This window comes from Sebastes umbrosus, chromosome 2, assembly GCF_015220745.1.
Source record: "Sebastes umbrosus isolate fSebUmb1 chromosome 2, fSebUmb1.pri, whole genome shotgun sequence".
Lineage (NCBI taxonomy): Eukaryota > Metazoa > Chordata > Actinopteri > Perciformes > Sebastidae > Sebastes > Sebastes umbrosus.
This window is the reverse complement of record NC_051270.1, coordinates 22,885,287-22,903,524: the sequence shown is the minus strand read 5'-3', so window position 1 is coordinate 22,903,524 and position 18,238 is coordinate 22,885,287. Positions and strand designations below refer to the sequence as shown.

Genomic DNA, 18,238 nt, shown 5'->3' with positions numbered 1-18,238 from the left:
TGAGACAGGAAGCACTTTGATGCACCATCACTGCCTCGTCCCCACTGAAGGCTGATACCATAAAAACATGTTTTAACTTACTGTATATACAGCAATCTGTCAGTATAGGTGCAGATTAAAAGTATATATGTGTTAGCCTAGAATATATATTCATTAGTTTTATTCACGATATTTTGACAGCTGAAGCACAGGTGTCATAAACTACATTAATGATGGCTCTGTTGCATTCAAAGGTCCCAGTAAGCCTCATCAGTGATCCAGCGTACACAATGCAAGGGCCCTGGACATGGCAAAAATAAATAGTATGCAGCCATTGCTAATATTATTAGTTACACCTGTGCTTTTTTTCTGCTATGACATGTCAAAATGTCTGCTGTGAAAAAGATATATAAAGTCCATGTTTTAGAATGAGTTCTAAATTGTGTTGAACGAACTGAATCAAAAATGATTCACATGGAAAATCTTCTCACTGCTAAAATAATGTAATTTAAATTAAGGCTGTCAATGTTAACGCGATAATAACGAGATATTGCAAATTTGTTTTAACACCACTAATTTCTTTAACGCAACTTGCGATTTTTAGGTTGTAGCGGGCTATGAAACTAGAAAACCTAAGGAACTCATCGGTACCAACCATGTCATACTAACTTGTCGTGAAGGAAGCTAAATAACTCTCCAAACTTACGCTAAATTTGGTGAAGAAAAACTGTCATAGCCATTTTCAAAGGGGTCTCTTGACCTCTGTCCTCAAGATATGTAAATGAAAATGGGTTCTATGGGTACCCACAAGTCTCCCCTTTACAAACATTAACTATGGACAATCATGTGCTTAAACCTGCAGTAGGCAGGATATTTTCAGTATATTGTAATTCAAGTGTTCTGAGAGATAACTAAACTTCTGCACCTCCTTATGGCTCTGTTTTCAGGCTTTAAAAAAATCTAGCATGTGACGAGAGACTTTGGCCAATCACAGGTCATTTCAGAGAGAGAGCATTCCTATTGGTTGTTCATTCAATGGAGGCAGCTGTCAATCACTCACAAACTCCGATCAAACCGTCAAACTGGGCAGCGCTGATCAAATACGAATCAATATTCTGTTACTGTAATGCCTATTTCTCACCTCAAATATTTTCAGAAACATTTTGTACTGTTCAGCTGTAAAATGAGAAAGTTTGCTCCGGCTGGTGGGCGGTGTTTGGTACTTCCTCGACTTATCTCAACATGGCTGCCGGGTCAAAAACTTTCTCATTTGGCCACCACCACGCTTGGTACACAGGAGAGGCTTCAGTTGGTTGTAATCTGCAACCTCACTACTAGATAGAGCTTCAAACTCAGAACTCAATACATTTGTAACACGTATCCCTAATCCTCTTTCGTACATGGTGAGGCAGATGATAACTAAAATTTAAGAGGTCACCTTGTATGACCCTTGTTAGCTTAGAGGGAATTGCTGTAATAAATATCCATGGGGCCAGAAGTTGCAAAAACAAAGCAAATCATCAAAGAGTTGTTACATCTTGTGGTTTGTCTTTGTAATGGCTTATCTAACAACACCTGCATAGAGCCCAAAAGAACATTATTCATAGTAGAGCATGTCCTTGGATATATTAGGATACTAAGAAACAGATAAAACACACTATAAGACGAAACAAAATGCTGCAGATGGTGCTACAGAGTGACACCAAACCTTAATGGGGCACTTCAACTATTTACTGGTATAAATGTGAAATGTAATGAAGCCTCCGCTGCAGTGTGTAGTGTTTTGGGAGGCTATATATGCAGGAGAGGCATATAAAGCCAATGTCAAGGCTGCGGTATAATTCAAAAAGCAATTGGAGAGATAATAGACACTTTCAACATGAGTCTTAATGGAGAATTTAATTGCTCAAAACCCTCCCACAACATTATCTATGACTTTATTCACTATCACTTTGCAAGAAAGTGTTTCTGAAAAAATTAATTTCAGACAAAATGCTGAGGTCAGTGAGGCGTTACTTTGATTACTCTACAGGTATTTTGGACTTGAGTGATGAAGAAAACATATTTATACAGTTCCACTGCATTGCATTGCCAAATGAAGCATATTTCAACATTAAACATACAGGTCTGACAGCAAAAGATTCTGATAGTATATTTCTTTTTTAACTCCATCTAAAATGTGTTTAAGTCAGAACATTAGCCTCTCATGTTTGATGCAACGATTACTGGTGAGGTAATATTCATCATTCTTTGGCAGCAACAAAGCTGAGACCATTAAACAGCTTGCAAAAGCTGACCCTATTAACAGGTTTTCACTGCACATAAAAGCACCCAGAGCATTTGTTTTATTACTGGGCTTTCTCCTCGCATGGCTTTGGCAGGGGTGCTCACACGTAGACTAATACGGCATTCTGTAATTCAGGTCTTTAGGACAATAAGGATATGCTATTCCCAACATGTTTTATGTCTCCCTGATTGTTAGGCACAGCCTCAAGCCCTCAAAGTTAATTGAAAAGAAATAAAGAAACCTTTTGCAGAGAAAGATAAATCTCCCGTGTTTGCCAACTGCACCAGTTTTGGCATGTTTTTCTTTTTCTCCACAATCATTCATTCATTGGAGGCATTCAAATGAAAATATGAATTTTGGCCTGAGATGGAAAACAGCTTCTCCTGCTCCAAGAAGAAGCACAAAAGCCAGTGAAACTGTTTGCTTGAATAAGGCTCTTACTTTCTGCTCAGCTCCGCAGTCGACTGTCTACTCAGTGTGTTGTTTGTGTGGTGCAGGTGACAATATGGAGCACTATTAGGGCTGAAACCTACAGTTATTCTTCATCAAAACGTAAACTGATAAAGTATTTACAACACTTTTACAAATCTTTAGGAGTCGCTTCTCATACAACAAGCACCTAATCCATTAGGAAGCTCTAATTTAAACCATTCCTTTCAGAGTAGTTTGTGCTGCCAGCTGCTGCACCACCGTCTGCAGGAGAAGAGAAACCAAACTCCACCAGTTGAAGTTTCACTGAAGTGAGTAGTGCTGTGTGGATTTTATGTATGCCAAATGGAATAGCAGTTTCCACAGATAGATTTATTTCTGCAGCTTTGAAAAAAGCTGACAGTGTGAGAAACAACAGAGCAGAGCAGAGCAAAAAGGGAAAAGAGTTTTTCACACTTACACACGTTTTGATTGGTTTTATCAACAAGTTAAAAAGGTGATTTATTCTGTATTAATGCTTGGGCATGACTCCTGTGTTCACCATGTTCTACAAAAACATGCCCCTTTTCATGTAATCTGGATGAAATAAAACATAAATTGTGTCACTTAAAGGAACAATGTTTAACATTTCAGGGGAACAATTAGCAGAAATGGAATATAATATTCATAACTATGTTTTCATTAGTGTATAATCACCTGAAACTAAGAATAGTTGTGTTTTCGTTAGCTTAGAATGAGTCCTTCATATTTACATAGGGAGCGGGTCCTCTTCATGGAGTTCGCCATGTTGCTCCGCCATGTTTCTACAGGAGCCCAGAACGGACAACTATACTCTGGCTCTAGAGAGAGACTTTTACGTTTTTACGTTACCTGAAGGCCACCGTAGTTCTCTGAAAAGCTTGTGAAACTGTGGTATGTTGATAATAATGGCCTCTGAGCGAGGCGAATGGCGTCACCATGGTTTTGCACGCGGTGGCTCACGTTACCGCAGTAACGTGGAAAGGGAGGAGTGAGCGGAGGGGTACTCAGTTGGTTGCAATCTGCAACCACACCACTAGATGTCACCAAATCCTACACGCTGGACCTCTAAGTTTGGCAGACACTGTACGTTTTTATTAATCTTGTACTCTATGCAGTGTTAACTAATACTGTGTTTTGATTGGTCTTCCTGCACGGCCAAGACATCTATTCTCACACTGTGAAAATCAATCAACCGGTCAAGTAATGGCTGCTCACACTGAATGTAAACACTGAACCTGCGAGTGGTTTGGTCCACTGACAATTCCGATGATAAAATGTATTCAAACAGGACACCCGCATCCTCAGAAATGTTAAGAAAGAGAAAGACAGTGTTCAAAAAAACATTGAGCCATAGATGGAGAAGCTCACTGAGGTTTGTAATGCCGGGCACACACTACATGAGAATCAAGGCGATTTTGGGTCCGATTCCCCCTTCCTGACAATCACCAGCAAAGCGCTGATTTTTTGATGGTTCTAAAGGTTATCTTTCCAGATATTCTTGTGGTGTGAGGTATGTTAAGAGTGTTTTTTACATCCCCCGATCTGCCCAGAAGCCTATCCTGGCCGCATCGATTTCAAATAGCAAATATTAAAGATGTTCAATATTTACAATCGGATATCCTGTTGTGGGTGAGGAACCCCGAGGACAGCCGATGACACAGTCACGTGGTAAAGAACGATAGTCAATTGAGAAACAAGCTGACTGAAGAAGGAAGGACAACAACCGCAGTCATTGCGGCTGCGGCAAATGCAAAGACGAAGAAAAAATATATAGAATTAAGATGGACCTCAGAAATGAAGGACCAACTTTGATTTGTGGCAACAACACGAGTGTTTATTTAACGTGTCTCCATGATTTCATCCATATTTTGCGTCGTGAATTTTCAGTACAAAGTATTGCAAAAACTAATATCGCTAAGTCTTCCTGCCCTTTGCTACCATGTTTGTTTACACTAAAATCACATTTGACCAGGAGGGATTTTTGGTTTTGAGTGTCGGGACTCTTGTTGTTCATGAATGGAATCTGTTAGTGTGTGGTGTGCTGTTTTAGCCAAATCGTTCCCACCATACACTAGAGGAAAATTGTTAGATTTATCACAACATGTCGTTATGTGTGGGGTCTCTCACATTTTCAACATCTGTTAAGATCTGAAAATCTAGCATAGTGTGGACCAGCATTAACAGATCTTTTGACAGCGTGCCAGAAATCCTTCTATATGTGCGAAAGCCAGATTGTTGAGAGTTAATCAGGCGTCGTCACCTCACTCAAACTGAGCATCAAGTGACAATTTGCAGATATTCGACCCAAAACTAAATTTAGTTGGGGGCGATGGAGGCACTGAATTCATTCAGCCTTGTATACATAATAGGTGAGGATATTGTTTTGACTCTTGCTCCTATTAAACAATATATTTGGACATTTCTTGTACAGTTAACACAGTGTTCTGTCATTCTGATTTCAGAGTACTGGGTGAATTTGAAAGCATCTCTAAACAAGATAGATCTATATTCCAGCTTTGCAAATTGTGATAAGAGTGAGAGTGCATATAATGGATGGCAGTCATAAATCATCAATTAGTTCGATAACGTACAATGGTAGTGATAAGGTGTGTATTCTGCAATATCTCATGCTTAATTTGTATTCATTGCTGTTGTTTATCATGGCTGATGTGGAAGCAGGCACTACAGTAGTTTTGGAGAATTTAATCTAAATAAATCTAAAACACAAAGTGAAGAAAGATTGATTTTTTGAAAATTTTGCTTCCAGTCAAAACTCAATACTTCATTATTAATGCAGCGTTTAACATATCAAATTGAAATGTATTATTACAAATATGAAATCAAATCTGAGTTAAATTGGATTGATTTAAAACCGAATCTGAGCTGAATGTTTAAATCAGCTTTGAATCACAGTGTATTGAATTGTTACAGATTTACCTGTATCACTTTTTTTACTGGATCGTACATTATCATCTATCTAAATATGTATTAGCTGTCAGATAAAAATGTATATATGCTACTCTCACTTACCTTTGTTTTTTATATAATTCTGTTTACAAACACAAGACTCAACCTGATGTTGCTCAGACAGAAGATGGCTGGTGGACTGTGTGTGTATGTGTGTGTGTGTGTGTGTGTGTGTGTGTGTGTGTGTGTGTGCGTGCTGTGTGTTAAGTGATTGTGATTTGAGAGAAGTGAGAGTGTTTGAGAGCTGCTCACAGTGTTGTGACATTCAATCACTCTGACGTGGAAAATGAGTCATTGTGGGTCCTGAGGAGGCGAACCCGGGAAAGAGAACGTGACTCCCACAGGGGGATCACAGATCACTGACACATATCAGCTCTCTGATATCTGACTGATATGATCGTGTGGTTGCAATACTGTTGACACTGGTACATTTTCTGTTCTAGATGGCTATCACTGGCAAATGCTCAGTCTTGTTTTCAGCCTCTGCAGCTCACGTAGATGCATCTTGTTCATTCAGATAACATGAATTGTCTTGTTGCCGAGGTTTATAGTTTTGAGAGAGAATTTTTGTCCAAATAGAGAGGCGAAGTCCCGCCCCTTCCGGTGGACCACCATGGGACATTATTGTTGAAAAAATACAAACGGTAGTCAACGGAGAGAGATTTTTTGATCCCGTTTGAACTGTGCCATGAATCACACATACAGTATGATGTTTGTCAATTTAAAACATAATTTTTCAAGTAAAAATAGTCGCAGTTTGTTGTAAAACTGTTGAAGTATGAGACTGTGAAAATACGTAAATAGAAAGACTTCACACCCAAATGTCGCGTAGTAACGTCTCTCTCTCTCTGAAGCTATGATGCTTGTGTGTTTCGTACTTGGATGTACTCATACGAGCAACAGATCTTGATTGTGCTTTCGCTTCCCGGTTGATAAAAAGACCAGGAGTTGCTGGATAAAACGCATCAGGTAAAATAAAGTTTAATTTGTGTGTGGAACATAGCTAAGTTAGCTAGCTTGCTAGTGTTGGTGACGTATATTGTGCGAAGCGAGAAATGTAGTTCCCTGAGCGGTTTCACACAAAACTAAATGATACTACGACAAACCTACGACAAACTGCGACTTTCTTGACTTGTAAAATTACGTTTTAATTGACAAACATTATATCTGTGATTCATGGCACAATTCAAACAGGATAAAAAAATTATTTGTCTCTCGTCGTTGACTATCGTTAATATTTTTTCCAAAATAAGGTCCCATTGGGTCCACCGGAAGGGACAGGACTTTGTCTCTCTATATTGATTGAATCGCTCTCGACCAAAGGATAAATATTCACTTCACATTATTATTTACATTTGCCTATGTAAACAGTCTCTAAATTTCACATAAGGTGGTTGAAACTCAACATATAAGAGCATGAAGTCAGGGTCAAGAGGTCAGCACTGATTGATGATTCAGAAGAATAGGGAGGACATTATGGTGCCAAATATAGTAGGTGCCTCCCTCCACCACACCGTCTAGAGTTTAAAGTGATTTAAATGATGAAGAGCAATATTCAGTCAGTAGTAATTGTGTGGGAGAAAACATCTTGTCAGGGAGAGAGGTCAAAGGAAATTGGCAAGTGTTGTTAAGGCTAACAGGAAAGGTCAGAAATACATGAATAAAAGTGCAGCGAGGTGCAGGAGGATGTTTGAGTGACACATCTTGTTGAACCTTGAAAATGTGTGGGTTGCAGCACCAGAAGGACCGTACAAGGTTCCACTGCTGTCAGCTAATAAGAAGGAAACGAGGCTACAGAGGGCACATGTTCACCAAACCTAGACGACTGAATAGCGGAAAGTCTTTGCCTTGGTCAAAACCCTGGGTTTCTGTTGCAACATGTGGATGTAGGGTGAGAATTTGTTGTAAATAGCATCCTGGATCTTTTCTGTGTCGAAGGACCAGTCTAGTGTTGGAAGTGTAGTTCTGTGAGTAGTGTTTCTTGGCACACATTAGGCCCCTTAGTGCCAACGGAGCATCATTTAAATGCTACACCACTCTCAGCTGCTGACCAGGACCATCCCTTCGTGGCCACAGTCTCCCCTTTTTCAAAAGGATACTTCCAGCAGGATAACGGACCGTGTTACAAAGCACTCTTTATCTCTAGAAGCTTCCAAGAAAATGGCAATGACTTCAGTCTACTCTGCTGGCCTTCACAGTCACCAGAGTTCAACCCAACAGAGCACCTTTGAGATGAGCTGCACTGGGAGGTCTGCAGCAAGAATGAACTGCCAAAACCAAAATTCTTATTTTTATAAAAAGCCAAAAGAATAAGGTAGAATAAACGGTAATGTGATGCTCTGCCATACAGTAGGCTTAATGCTCTCTGTTCTTGTATAAAATAAAAATAAAAAAACACATCACCATCTACATAGTAGGAGTATTGGAGGAGTATTTGTGTGATGGATATTGTCACAGGACCTGTTTTAGATGAGAAATGGAAAGATATAAGGCTGCAGCTAGCAATTAATTTAATTGCAGGTTAGTACAGATTTATTTTTTATTAATTGATAATTGTTTAGTCTACAAAATATCTAAAAAGTAAAAAAAATGGCCATCACAATTTTCCAGAGCCTAAGGTCAAGACATATTAAAGAGATAGTTCAGGTGTACCTTCAATTGTGCGCTATATTTAGAATATTTTCACCGCTTTATCTCGCCGTCAGACAGAGCTTTCCTTTTCCTTTCCGACGGGGAACAGAACTGGAAATGAAACTTATCTATGCTCTCTCCAAAGCCTCAGTTCTGTTTCAGTTTAGTTCACCGTCAGAAAATATTCTAAATATAGCGTACATGTAAATGGATATATTTTTTTTAAGGCGAGCCTTTCTTTTAGGTGGCTAAAATACCCTTTTGCTGCCGGCCTCGTCCACAGTAGTATATTGCTTTGCTCCGGTGCCGATGCTCCTGTCTGCTTCTCAATGCTGGGCACGCCGACCGTCATCGACTGTAAGTAATACACCTACTATGGATAAGTACCTCATACAACCCCGCTTAAAAACACCAGAACTATCCCTTTAAGTCCAAACCCCAAAGAAAGAAAAGCAGCATGATCTATTATTACTTATCTTTGGATCGATGAATCGATTGATCAACTCAATCATTTCATCACTGGAAAGATAGCTGAACTGCTGCAAGTTAATTTATTATATATAATTATTATTATTAAAAGGAGAATAAGGGATAGGAGTTTCCATTTTGAACAAATGTGTTTTAAAGCAGACTGCACATGCAGAACCAGTGGGTCACAGTAAGAAAACACTGATTGCTGATGTATCATTTACATTTTGACCTATTTTGGGATATCTTTTATTTAAACCAGCATATGTTGTAGCCTGTATTTCATCAACAGCAAACAGGCTGTTAGTTTAAAAGGCAAAATAAAAGAAAATACTAATACCTTGATCAATATGTTGTTTACGATCACTATTACTCAAAGAAGAGATCACCTATGAGCAGGTTTGAAACTGAGTAGAATGGTGTTTTATAAAGCACCCTTAACGCCGCGAAAAGCTGTTCTTATTCCAGAGCACTAGTGAGACCTGGAACATGGCAATAAAAAGCAGATTATTAAAGATGGATGATTCTATATGCATATATTTGAAGCCAGACATGGGTCCATTGAAAAAAAAACATGTTTTTAATGTAACTGCTGCTGCACAATAAATCACAACCACACTTTGACCTCAAAGTGTAACATCATCAAACCTGTCCTCTTCATTCGTGACCATGACAAACACCAAGCTGCTGCGGCAATGTTTCCTGCCTGGATATCAGCCTTTTCCATTATTTCCCATCCATTATCACTGAAGGTCAAAGCAGAACATCAACCTGAGTAGATTCAGACAACTTGTTCCTGTTGGGCGACTCAGATTTTCACCGGTTCACCTGACGTGTTTCTGTCAGCGAGTGTGTACGTGAGAGACTGTGTGTGTCCGTGCATGCTTGTGTATAACTGTGGGTGTGGGTGTGCATACTATTGAGGAAGAGGGTGAGCTGAGGGCTTTTGCAGCAGACATACAGTAGATGGGTTTTTCTGCCTGGCAGGGCAGGCAGGCAGAGAGGAGGGATGATGGGAGAGCAGCGCGTGGGTCTAAGGGCTGCTGATGCACATCTAAGGATGACCTTGCAGGTCTGAGGATGAAGGCTGAATGAAATTTTCAAAGGACATGAAGATGAAGGAGACAAAACCTGCCTGTCATATGTCACCATGCTGACAAGTGCCGTGGGTCATGCAAAGTCTACTTTCATTTTGCCACAAGCTGCAAAATACAACTTTCTAAGAAAAAAAACATTAAAAAACAAAACATGGCTAGATTGTTTCTTTTGAGCAATACTAGCTGTGTGGCTCAATGGGTGGCAATATCCGGTCAGTCCATCACTTTGGTTCTTGACTCAGTCAGTCTCTAAACACTTTGCTCACCTAGAGACTGAGGACAATCTCCTTGGTTATGTTGCTAAAACTGGATTGAAACTAGAATTACCGCCTCGCGGTTGTATGCCTCTGCCAACCAATCAAGTTTCAGTTTACATCTATGTCTGTCCAAAATGTCATCACGTCATCATTTTATCCTGTTAGACATTTGTGTGAAATTGTCATAATTAGTACTTGAGTTATAGCCAAAGAACGTGTATTGTGAGGTCACAGTGACCTTGACCTTTGACCTTTGACAACCAAAGTTGAATCAGGTCATCCTTGAATTCAAGCGGACATTTGGGCCAAATTTGAAGAAATTCACTCAAGCCCTTCCTGAGATATCACGAGAATGGGATGGACATAAGGTCACAGTGACCTTGACTTTTGACCACCAAATTTTAAATCAGTTCATCCTTGAGTCCAAAGTATTTATTTATATTTTGGGGCGGTGACATGCAGAAGTTGTGTGCTTGTTTGTGAACACTGTCTAGCAGGAAACACAAACACATAACTGTTGTTGCTACAGCTGCTCTGCTAACAGACCCACACTGACAGTTTACTGACTGTTGTGAGTAAGTTTAAAAAATAAAAAATAATCTCGGCGCTCTCCTCCCTGCAGTAAACAGCTCCTGAATGTGACTCACGGTCGCAGGTTTCATTATTCCTCCAGAATCTCTGGCTCCCTCCCGTCTCTCTCCCCTGGAGCCGCGTCCAAGATGACAGCAGATTATCCCCACGTGGCACCCTGTACGTCCCCATGTATGTAGATAAACGGTTGTGATTGGCCGAATTCAGGACAACTAGGTTTGTTAGCGGCTGTTCTCGCCGTTGTTCTAGCGACAACTTTGCATTTAGAAATCCCCAGACATTCGTTAGACAGAGATCTCTGATTGTCTGGTATCACAAGACTACTTTGGTTCAGACTGAAATATCTATAACTAATAGATGGCTATGAAATTGTGTACAGACATTCATGTTCCCCATAGGATGAATCCTACTGACTGTGGTGATCCCCTGACTTTTCCTCTAGCGCCACCTTAAGGTTGAAATTTTTAGTTTTTAGTGAAATGTTTCCACAACTACTGGTATGGATTGTCATGCAGGGTAATTTGGTACCCACATTTGCCCAGGGATAATTTGTAATTCTTGGTGATCCGTGTTAATCTAGCGCCACCACAAGGTCAAACTTTAAATTCTAATCATCGTTTCTGACCAAATATCTGCTGTACTTTGTGTTAAAGGAACAGTCTGTAGGGTCTGTAGGATCTGTATGATCTGGCGGTATGTAGCGGGGAGGTTGCAGATTACAACTTTTTCCGTGTTTAAAGCGTGTAGGATTGCTACGGTAGTTGATGCAAAAATGTGAATGGCCCTCTCTGGAGCGAGTTGTTCAAGACTACAGTGCGCAGAGTGTGTGTGCATGTGGGAAGTGAGTGGTGAAGCAAGAGAGAGAGTGCAGCAGCACCGGGAGCGAGTAACGTTATCGACTCCGGCCCGAGCAGGAAAAGTCAACAGTGTTTGGTTTGTCCGTTCTGGGCTACTGTAGAAACATGGCGGAGCAACATGGTAGACTCAATAAAGAGGACCCACTCCCTATGTAAATATGAAGGACTCATTCTAAGGTAACAAAAACACAACGATTCTTAGTTTCAGGTGATTATACACAAAAGAAAACATAATTATCAATATTATATTCCTTTTCTGCCAATAGATCCCCCTGGTTGTTACACACTGGTCCTTTAAGCACTAATTAGCAAATGTTAAACTAAGATGGTGAACATGGTAAAGATTAAACCTGCTAACCATCAGCACGTCAGCATTGACATTGTGAGCATGTTCGCATTTCTGGCGTTAGCGTTTTAGCTCAAAGCAATGCTGTGCCTTAGTACAGCATCACAGAGCCGATAGCATAGCTGTTGACTCTTAGAGTCTTGTCACTCGCAGAATGACTATAAAAATAACCTAGTGAAATAAATTATTACCTAATGAAAAATCTAAATATAGAATGGTAAAGCTCATGCTTATATGGTCTCATAAGATGTGATTTTCATTTGATTTTTCATTACAGTAAATCCTTATAGGAAAGCTATAATGATCACATCTAAGCTTGCAACAGAGAAAGTGTAGCCAGTCAATATAGCAGCCTTGAAAGCATCAACGTGGTAGCACACAGACAGCGAGTAAGAGCCAGAGAGACAACAAGTAGACAGGCAGTAGGAAGATGGGCAGAGTCGATCGGTCGCTGTGCCATCAGAGAATAAGTTGTCTTAAAACGCCCAGCATCTGTGCTTATTGATAGAGCAGACTTTTGGTAGATGGGCTATGTGTCTGACACGAGCTGATTATTAAAACAGTTCACACAATGATGTGTGCTTGCCCTTTTCATGGTTCATTAAGACGATGAGATGTCCTTCCGCACGCAAGCCGCAGCTCATTAAGCCAGCCATTAAATCATGCAAGGTACGAGAAAATGATTGAAAAACAGGAATGTGCCGTTGAAGATAATGACAACTTACTGTGGTTAAAAAGATTTGCTTAAAAAAACACAAACACCTGGAAGGCAAATGATAAAAGAAAATGCAAGGTTTCTATTATCTTACAATAAAAATGTCATTATGTTTACTGTGGCAAATCAGAAAGCAATTGCTTTTCATTTTTTATCCGAGCACGGTTTGAGTTAGAGAGCAGGCAATGAGGTTCAAGGCACATGCACTACGTAGGTGTGGTGCATTTCATCTGAAACATGATCCAATCTGAGCTGTGACCATATGTTAATACACAGCAGATATTAATCTGAATGCTTTCATCTGCCCTGCTTTGTGGCTTATTTTTGTGAAAGGGTACTCATTTTCTTATTGGCAAACAGGCAACGACGACATCTAATTCTTTTTCTGTATACTTGAACAAGGACATAAAATAAAGAGAAAAGTATTTGAAAAGAAGAAGATAGTTTGGTCATACAGTTTGTCTGTGATCTCCAATAAACAAAGACATATCCCATCATTATTGTAATATTGTAATATCATTATTGAAAATCCAGACTGTCCAAGGCTCTTATGGCCTTACTTGATATGCATTTGAATTCAGTGTTGCATTGTTTTAGATATCTGTGACAAATTAAGTCTCAGATGTTATAAATGTTAAACCACGTCAGAGTGCACAGCTTCACCGACATCCTTACATTACCTCCCTAATTTTAGTTTGATAAAAACAACTACGATGAGTCACTCACATCTATCATTTCCAGTAGTTGAAAGCAGGCCGAGTTGGAGAAAGGTGCACGATTATCCATATGAGTTAGATAAGCCCACAGCGAACGGGGGAGGCATTCATGATGAATCACAAGAGACTGATTACATAAACTAATCCCACAGTGAAGCTAAAACCTCCAACAATCTGTGGATGAGTGGGAGGCAGCGGGGTTAATATGTTGTTTAAGGTAGTTTAGTAATCTAGGGCATGTCAAGGTAACCTACATTTAACTGAGAAAGCAACATTAACATAGAGCACATAACAAGCAACACATGAAAACAAACTTAGGTCTAAAGTTACCAAAGACACACCAGGCTCATACTCAGACCCATTCATAGCTTTGATGAACAGATTAAGAACAGGAGATGCCTTTCATTTTCCTGCTAATGCTGCCAATTTAAGAATATTAAATGATTAGTCACTCTGTATTTCCACATGTATAGTTGTTAGGGGTTGAAGCCTGTAAGACTGAAACTGTCTGTTTTCAGATATTTCCGTTTTTTCCCCCGAGTGTCTATCGGCACCGTCTACCACCGAGACTGCAGGTCTTAGAGCAACCGATCTTGGATTGGTTTCAGAACTCTCCACCACTAGTTAAGCATAAAAAGTTATACAGAACAGCCGGTGCTGAAATAGTGCATAGGCCAATAACTCCTGAACTGATCTTCCCTCAGGTTTTTTTGCCTCAAGATAAATCCAATGGATATAAGAGGTTTTATTTCTGCTGTCAGAGTTTTGAAAATCCAAACTGTTTGGCCGTGGTGTAAAAATGAAATTGAGTTTTGAAACATTTCTCCTAAACATTCAATGCTATAGTCCATCATCTTCAGGTCAATGAGACAAGTGCAACTTTTTCCTTTTTCGTTGTTTCTTCTTTTTTTCTTCTAGTTCATAAATATTAATAGGCCATCCATTTCAATAAGGCCAACAATTTTGCATTGAGCCTAGAGGGGTGTTTGCATTGCAGGAAGTTTTCAAGAGGACCAAAAACTTTTTGAAGAATTGCTCAGTAACTAAGCCTGTGTTTCAACCAGAGGAACCAGGGACTAAATTTAGTTCCTGTAGGATAGATCGAGGTGTAAAAAGTAGTCCCTGCTCGGGGGCAGTACTCTCTGATGGTCCACGACAGAGTTTGCAGGGCTGACCGTAGCTGATTGGTCAAAAAAGAAAGACACTATGGCTACTTAAACTTGTGTTCTGTTTCATTCAAGAACTAGACTCTAGTATCGATCATAGACTGTATATAAGAAGTGGACGTAGTCACCATGACATCACCCATTGGTTTGTGGACTGCCGTTTTGAAGCATCGAGATCGGCATTTTGGCCGTCGTCAGCTTGTTTTTTAGCAACCAGAAGTGACACGAGAGGTTGGAGCTAAAACCAAACTCTGAATAAGACATTTCTAGGCAACCAAAAGGTTATAATTACTCTCTCTCTGACTCTAAATGGGACCATAATTTACTAAATGAACATCATGCTGTGTTGAAGAAGACTTGAAACTAGTGATTGAGACCATAAACTCACATTACAATGTTTACTGAGGTAATAAATCAAGTGAGAAGTAGGGTCATTTTCTCATAGACTTCTATACAATCAGACTTCTTTTTGCAACCAGAGGAGTCGCTCCCTGCTGGCTATTAGAAGGAATGCAAGTTTAAGACACTTCCTCATAGGCTTCACTTTTCAGACCCAGAGTTGCCCTCGGGTATAAATATTAGGACGAGGGTAGAAGTTTCTTGTTGTTTATTAATGTTAAAACAAAGATAGGCTTTGTTAACCTTTTCTGAGTTTTAAAAAGGAATGCTAAAGGTCACAGTGATGAATGCCATCATCAACATGATAAATTGGCAATTTCTAAATGGAAAAATGTCACCTTTTACCTGCACAAGTAAAAATGTAATTGAAAGACTCTTTTAAAAAATGCTGAATTAAGACTTTATTCTTGTTATCAAATCATTTGCTCCATAAGCTCTGGACCCCCCCCACCTAATGGCAGATGGTGTCTTTTCCTGGCAATCTCTAGCAGCCACCTCATCCGTCTGCCAACGACAGGAGCCATTTTACTAATGTACTCAGGAATGCTTCGTGTTTCATACAGTGTCCTTGGCGCTCACCTCCACTGTCTCCAGCTGCACTAGAAGGGTGATGGACTTCGGGTGGAATCCTCTGTACAGTGTGAGGATTTTCTGTTTCATATCAACAGCTTTCGTTTTAGCTAAATTTCTAACCATCAGTAGGGCTTACTGTGTGTATTGAGGTGTTACTTATGTACCACGGATGTTGCTGCCTTCCTTGGTTCCTGGAGCTGTCATATCTTCACTCTATTATGTGGCCTTTTGATAGTTCGACCCCTTCACTTCCAATTATTCTCCCTCCATTTGCTTCCACCCACCCACATTTTTCCACTCCAAATGGCTTCCCGGTGTCATTGCTGTAGGTCCTCTTGTCATTCAGCTTGATGGCTTGCATGTAGCCGAGGTGACTGATGGTAGCCCCCCTCATGAACCTTTATCCACTCTTCATGGGGATCTGTGAAAGGTTTAAACCATATGCAGAATAGCAGCAGGGATGACACATTGGGTCAGTATGGAGCAGCAAACATTAGCCACTCGTGTTTGAGCAGCTTTTAGTGGTTTTCCCCACAAGTCCATTGAGTTTCTGATGAAGGCTCTGAGTGTGTTGTTGACCTTGTATACTGCAAGACGCTCCAGGGATCCATGAGCGCTGCACTGAGTCTTTGGCTACATGGTTGTTAGTCCAGTCTGCAGCTAAGCAGCATGGTTGAAGTCAACATCATGACACTAAGAATATCTTGGAGGATGTAGTTTATGGTGCTGCTGAACTGTACTGCATCATACAGAGAGGTGTTTCTGTTATTTAGAGTACAATCATTGATATAAATGTAGTGGACAAAATAACAGAAACACCTTTCGACCAAAATGTTTTGATTTTGAATGATTTTGTTTTCACAATTTGCTTACAAACATAATTTTGGCAACAGAGTTTGTTATTAATATACCGTTTAGCTCTAATCCCAGTGTTGGAAAGTAACTATGAACATTTACACAAGTATTATACTTATGTACAAATTTGAGGTACTTGAACCTTACTTGAGTATTTCCTTTTCATGCTACTTCATACTTCTACTCCACTATTCTCAGAGGGAATATTGTACTTTTTACTCCAGTTATATCACAGTTTAAGTCACTAGTTACTTTGTATACAAAACATACAATGAGTTTATAAAATATGACGCCTATGTATTGTACAATCTACCCAATAGTATGTTAAGTACCCAACCACAACACTCATAGGAGGACTTTTTCTGCATTATGAGTACTTTTACATTTTAAACTTTAAGTACATTTTACTAATAATACTTTTACTTAATTAATATTTTCAATGAAGGACTTTTACATGTTATGGTGTGTTTTCACAGTGCAGTAATGCTACTTTACTTATGTAAGGGATCTGAATACTTCTTGCACCACCGTCTTATCCAGACTGTGTTTGGGTTCTTCTGTTTCAACTTGCAGCCGTAGAGCGACAGCTCTGTCTTCAGTAGCTGGTGTGTTGGGCCTCTGCTATTGTTTCCAATCCCCTGCTGAGCTTCCCTTGTGTATTGACACAGCTGTCCCTTCAGCTTCAACAATGTGATGCCTGACGGCTGTTTCCATGTTGGACAGTAGTTGGATAGTGCTATTCCCTTGTGGGTACCTTTCATGATCAGTATTGTCCTGCCTTGTGTTAGACAGTCAGTCTGCTGTTGGTAACTGGTTCATTTGTGCTGCCTGGTGTTAATGCAGCACTATTAGTTTCTCCAACCAGTAGGTGTGCATCATTTCAGGACCCATTTGCTTTTGTAATGGTGAGTGGTTCCTGCTCTGGAAGACTTTAATGGTCTGTTTTTGTGTCACTACGCATTGGTGTTACTTGATTATCCTTTTACCCAAACATGTATTTACCAGTGGGCAACTCCAGGGTCTGAAAAGTCAAAAGTCAATGCTGAAGTGCCTTAAACTTGTGTTCGTTCTAACAGTCACCATGGGGCGACTCCTCTGGTTGCAAAAATAAGTCTGATTGTATAGAAGTCTATGAGAAAATGACCCTACTTCTCACTTGATTTATTACCTCAGTAAATATTGTAAACACGAGTTTATGGTCTCAATCTCTAGTTTCAAGTCTTCTTCAATACAGCATGATGTTCTTTTAGTAAATTATGGTCCCATTCAGAGTCAAATAGACCATAAAGCAGGGTATGCTTTAGGGTGTGGCTACCTCGCAATCGACAGGTCGTAACCACGGTGTTGTCCAGTGTGGGAGTTGTCCATGTATTCGTCTATAACTTTAACCCTTTCACAGTGTGTTTCAGTTCATGAAAGTAATATTGACATTCTGGTCGCCTAATAATGTCTTATTCAGCGTTCGGTTGTACTTAACTCCATCCTCTTGTGACACTTCTGGTTCCAAAATTCCAACATGGCGACGGCTTCTTATATTTCCATTTCTTATAAACAGTATATGTTTTTTACGCAGATCTACAGCTCCACTTCCAAATCTAAACCTAAATCGTTTTTCAACATTAGCTGCTTAAGATTATAATATTGCAACAGCTACAGCAGCAGTTTGAAATATAGCAGCTCCTCAATGTCAATGAGACGGACACTCAACACAACCTGACCTGAAGCCACCCAGCCAGACTATAAACAAAACAGCATTTCAATTCTCCCGTGTTACATCATTACATTTCTTTCTCTTTTTACCAATTTTCACTGAAGATAATGATATTTTTTAACAGGGGAAGATTGGTATTTTCATCTAGATTTCATTTGTTGAATAAGGTTCCA

At 39.8% G+C, this 18,238-nt stretch overlaps 1 protein-coding gene across 2 annotated transcripts in view; it reads right to left on the bottom strand.

The window, feature by feature from the left end:
* Positions 1-18,238, bottom strand: part of gpc5a (glypican 5a) — a 141,939-nt gene that overhangs the window by 26,334 nt on the left and 97,367 nt on the right. Inside the window, exon 9 of one of the 2 annotated variants that reach the window (XM_037751569.1) lies at positions 187-280. The exons of the other annotated variant lie outside the window; for it this stretch is intronic. Within the exon in view, the coding sequence (XP_037607497.1) occupies positions 228-280 (53 nt within the window). The 3' untranslated portion in view covers positions 187-227. Of the gene's footprint in view, positions 1-186; positions 281-18,238 lie in introns of those variants that run through there. 2 annotated transcript variants of the gene reach the window in all.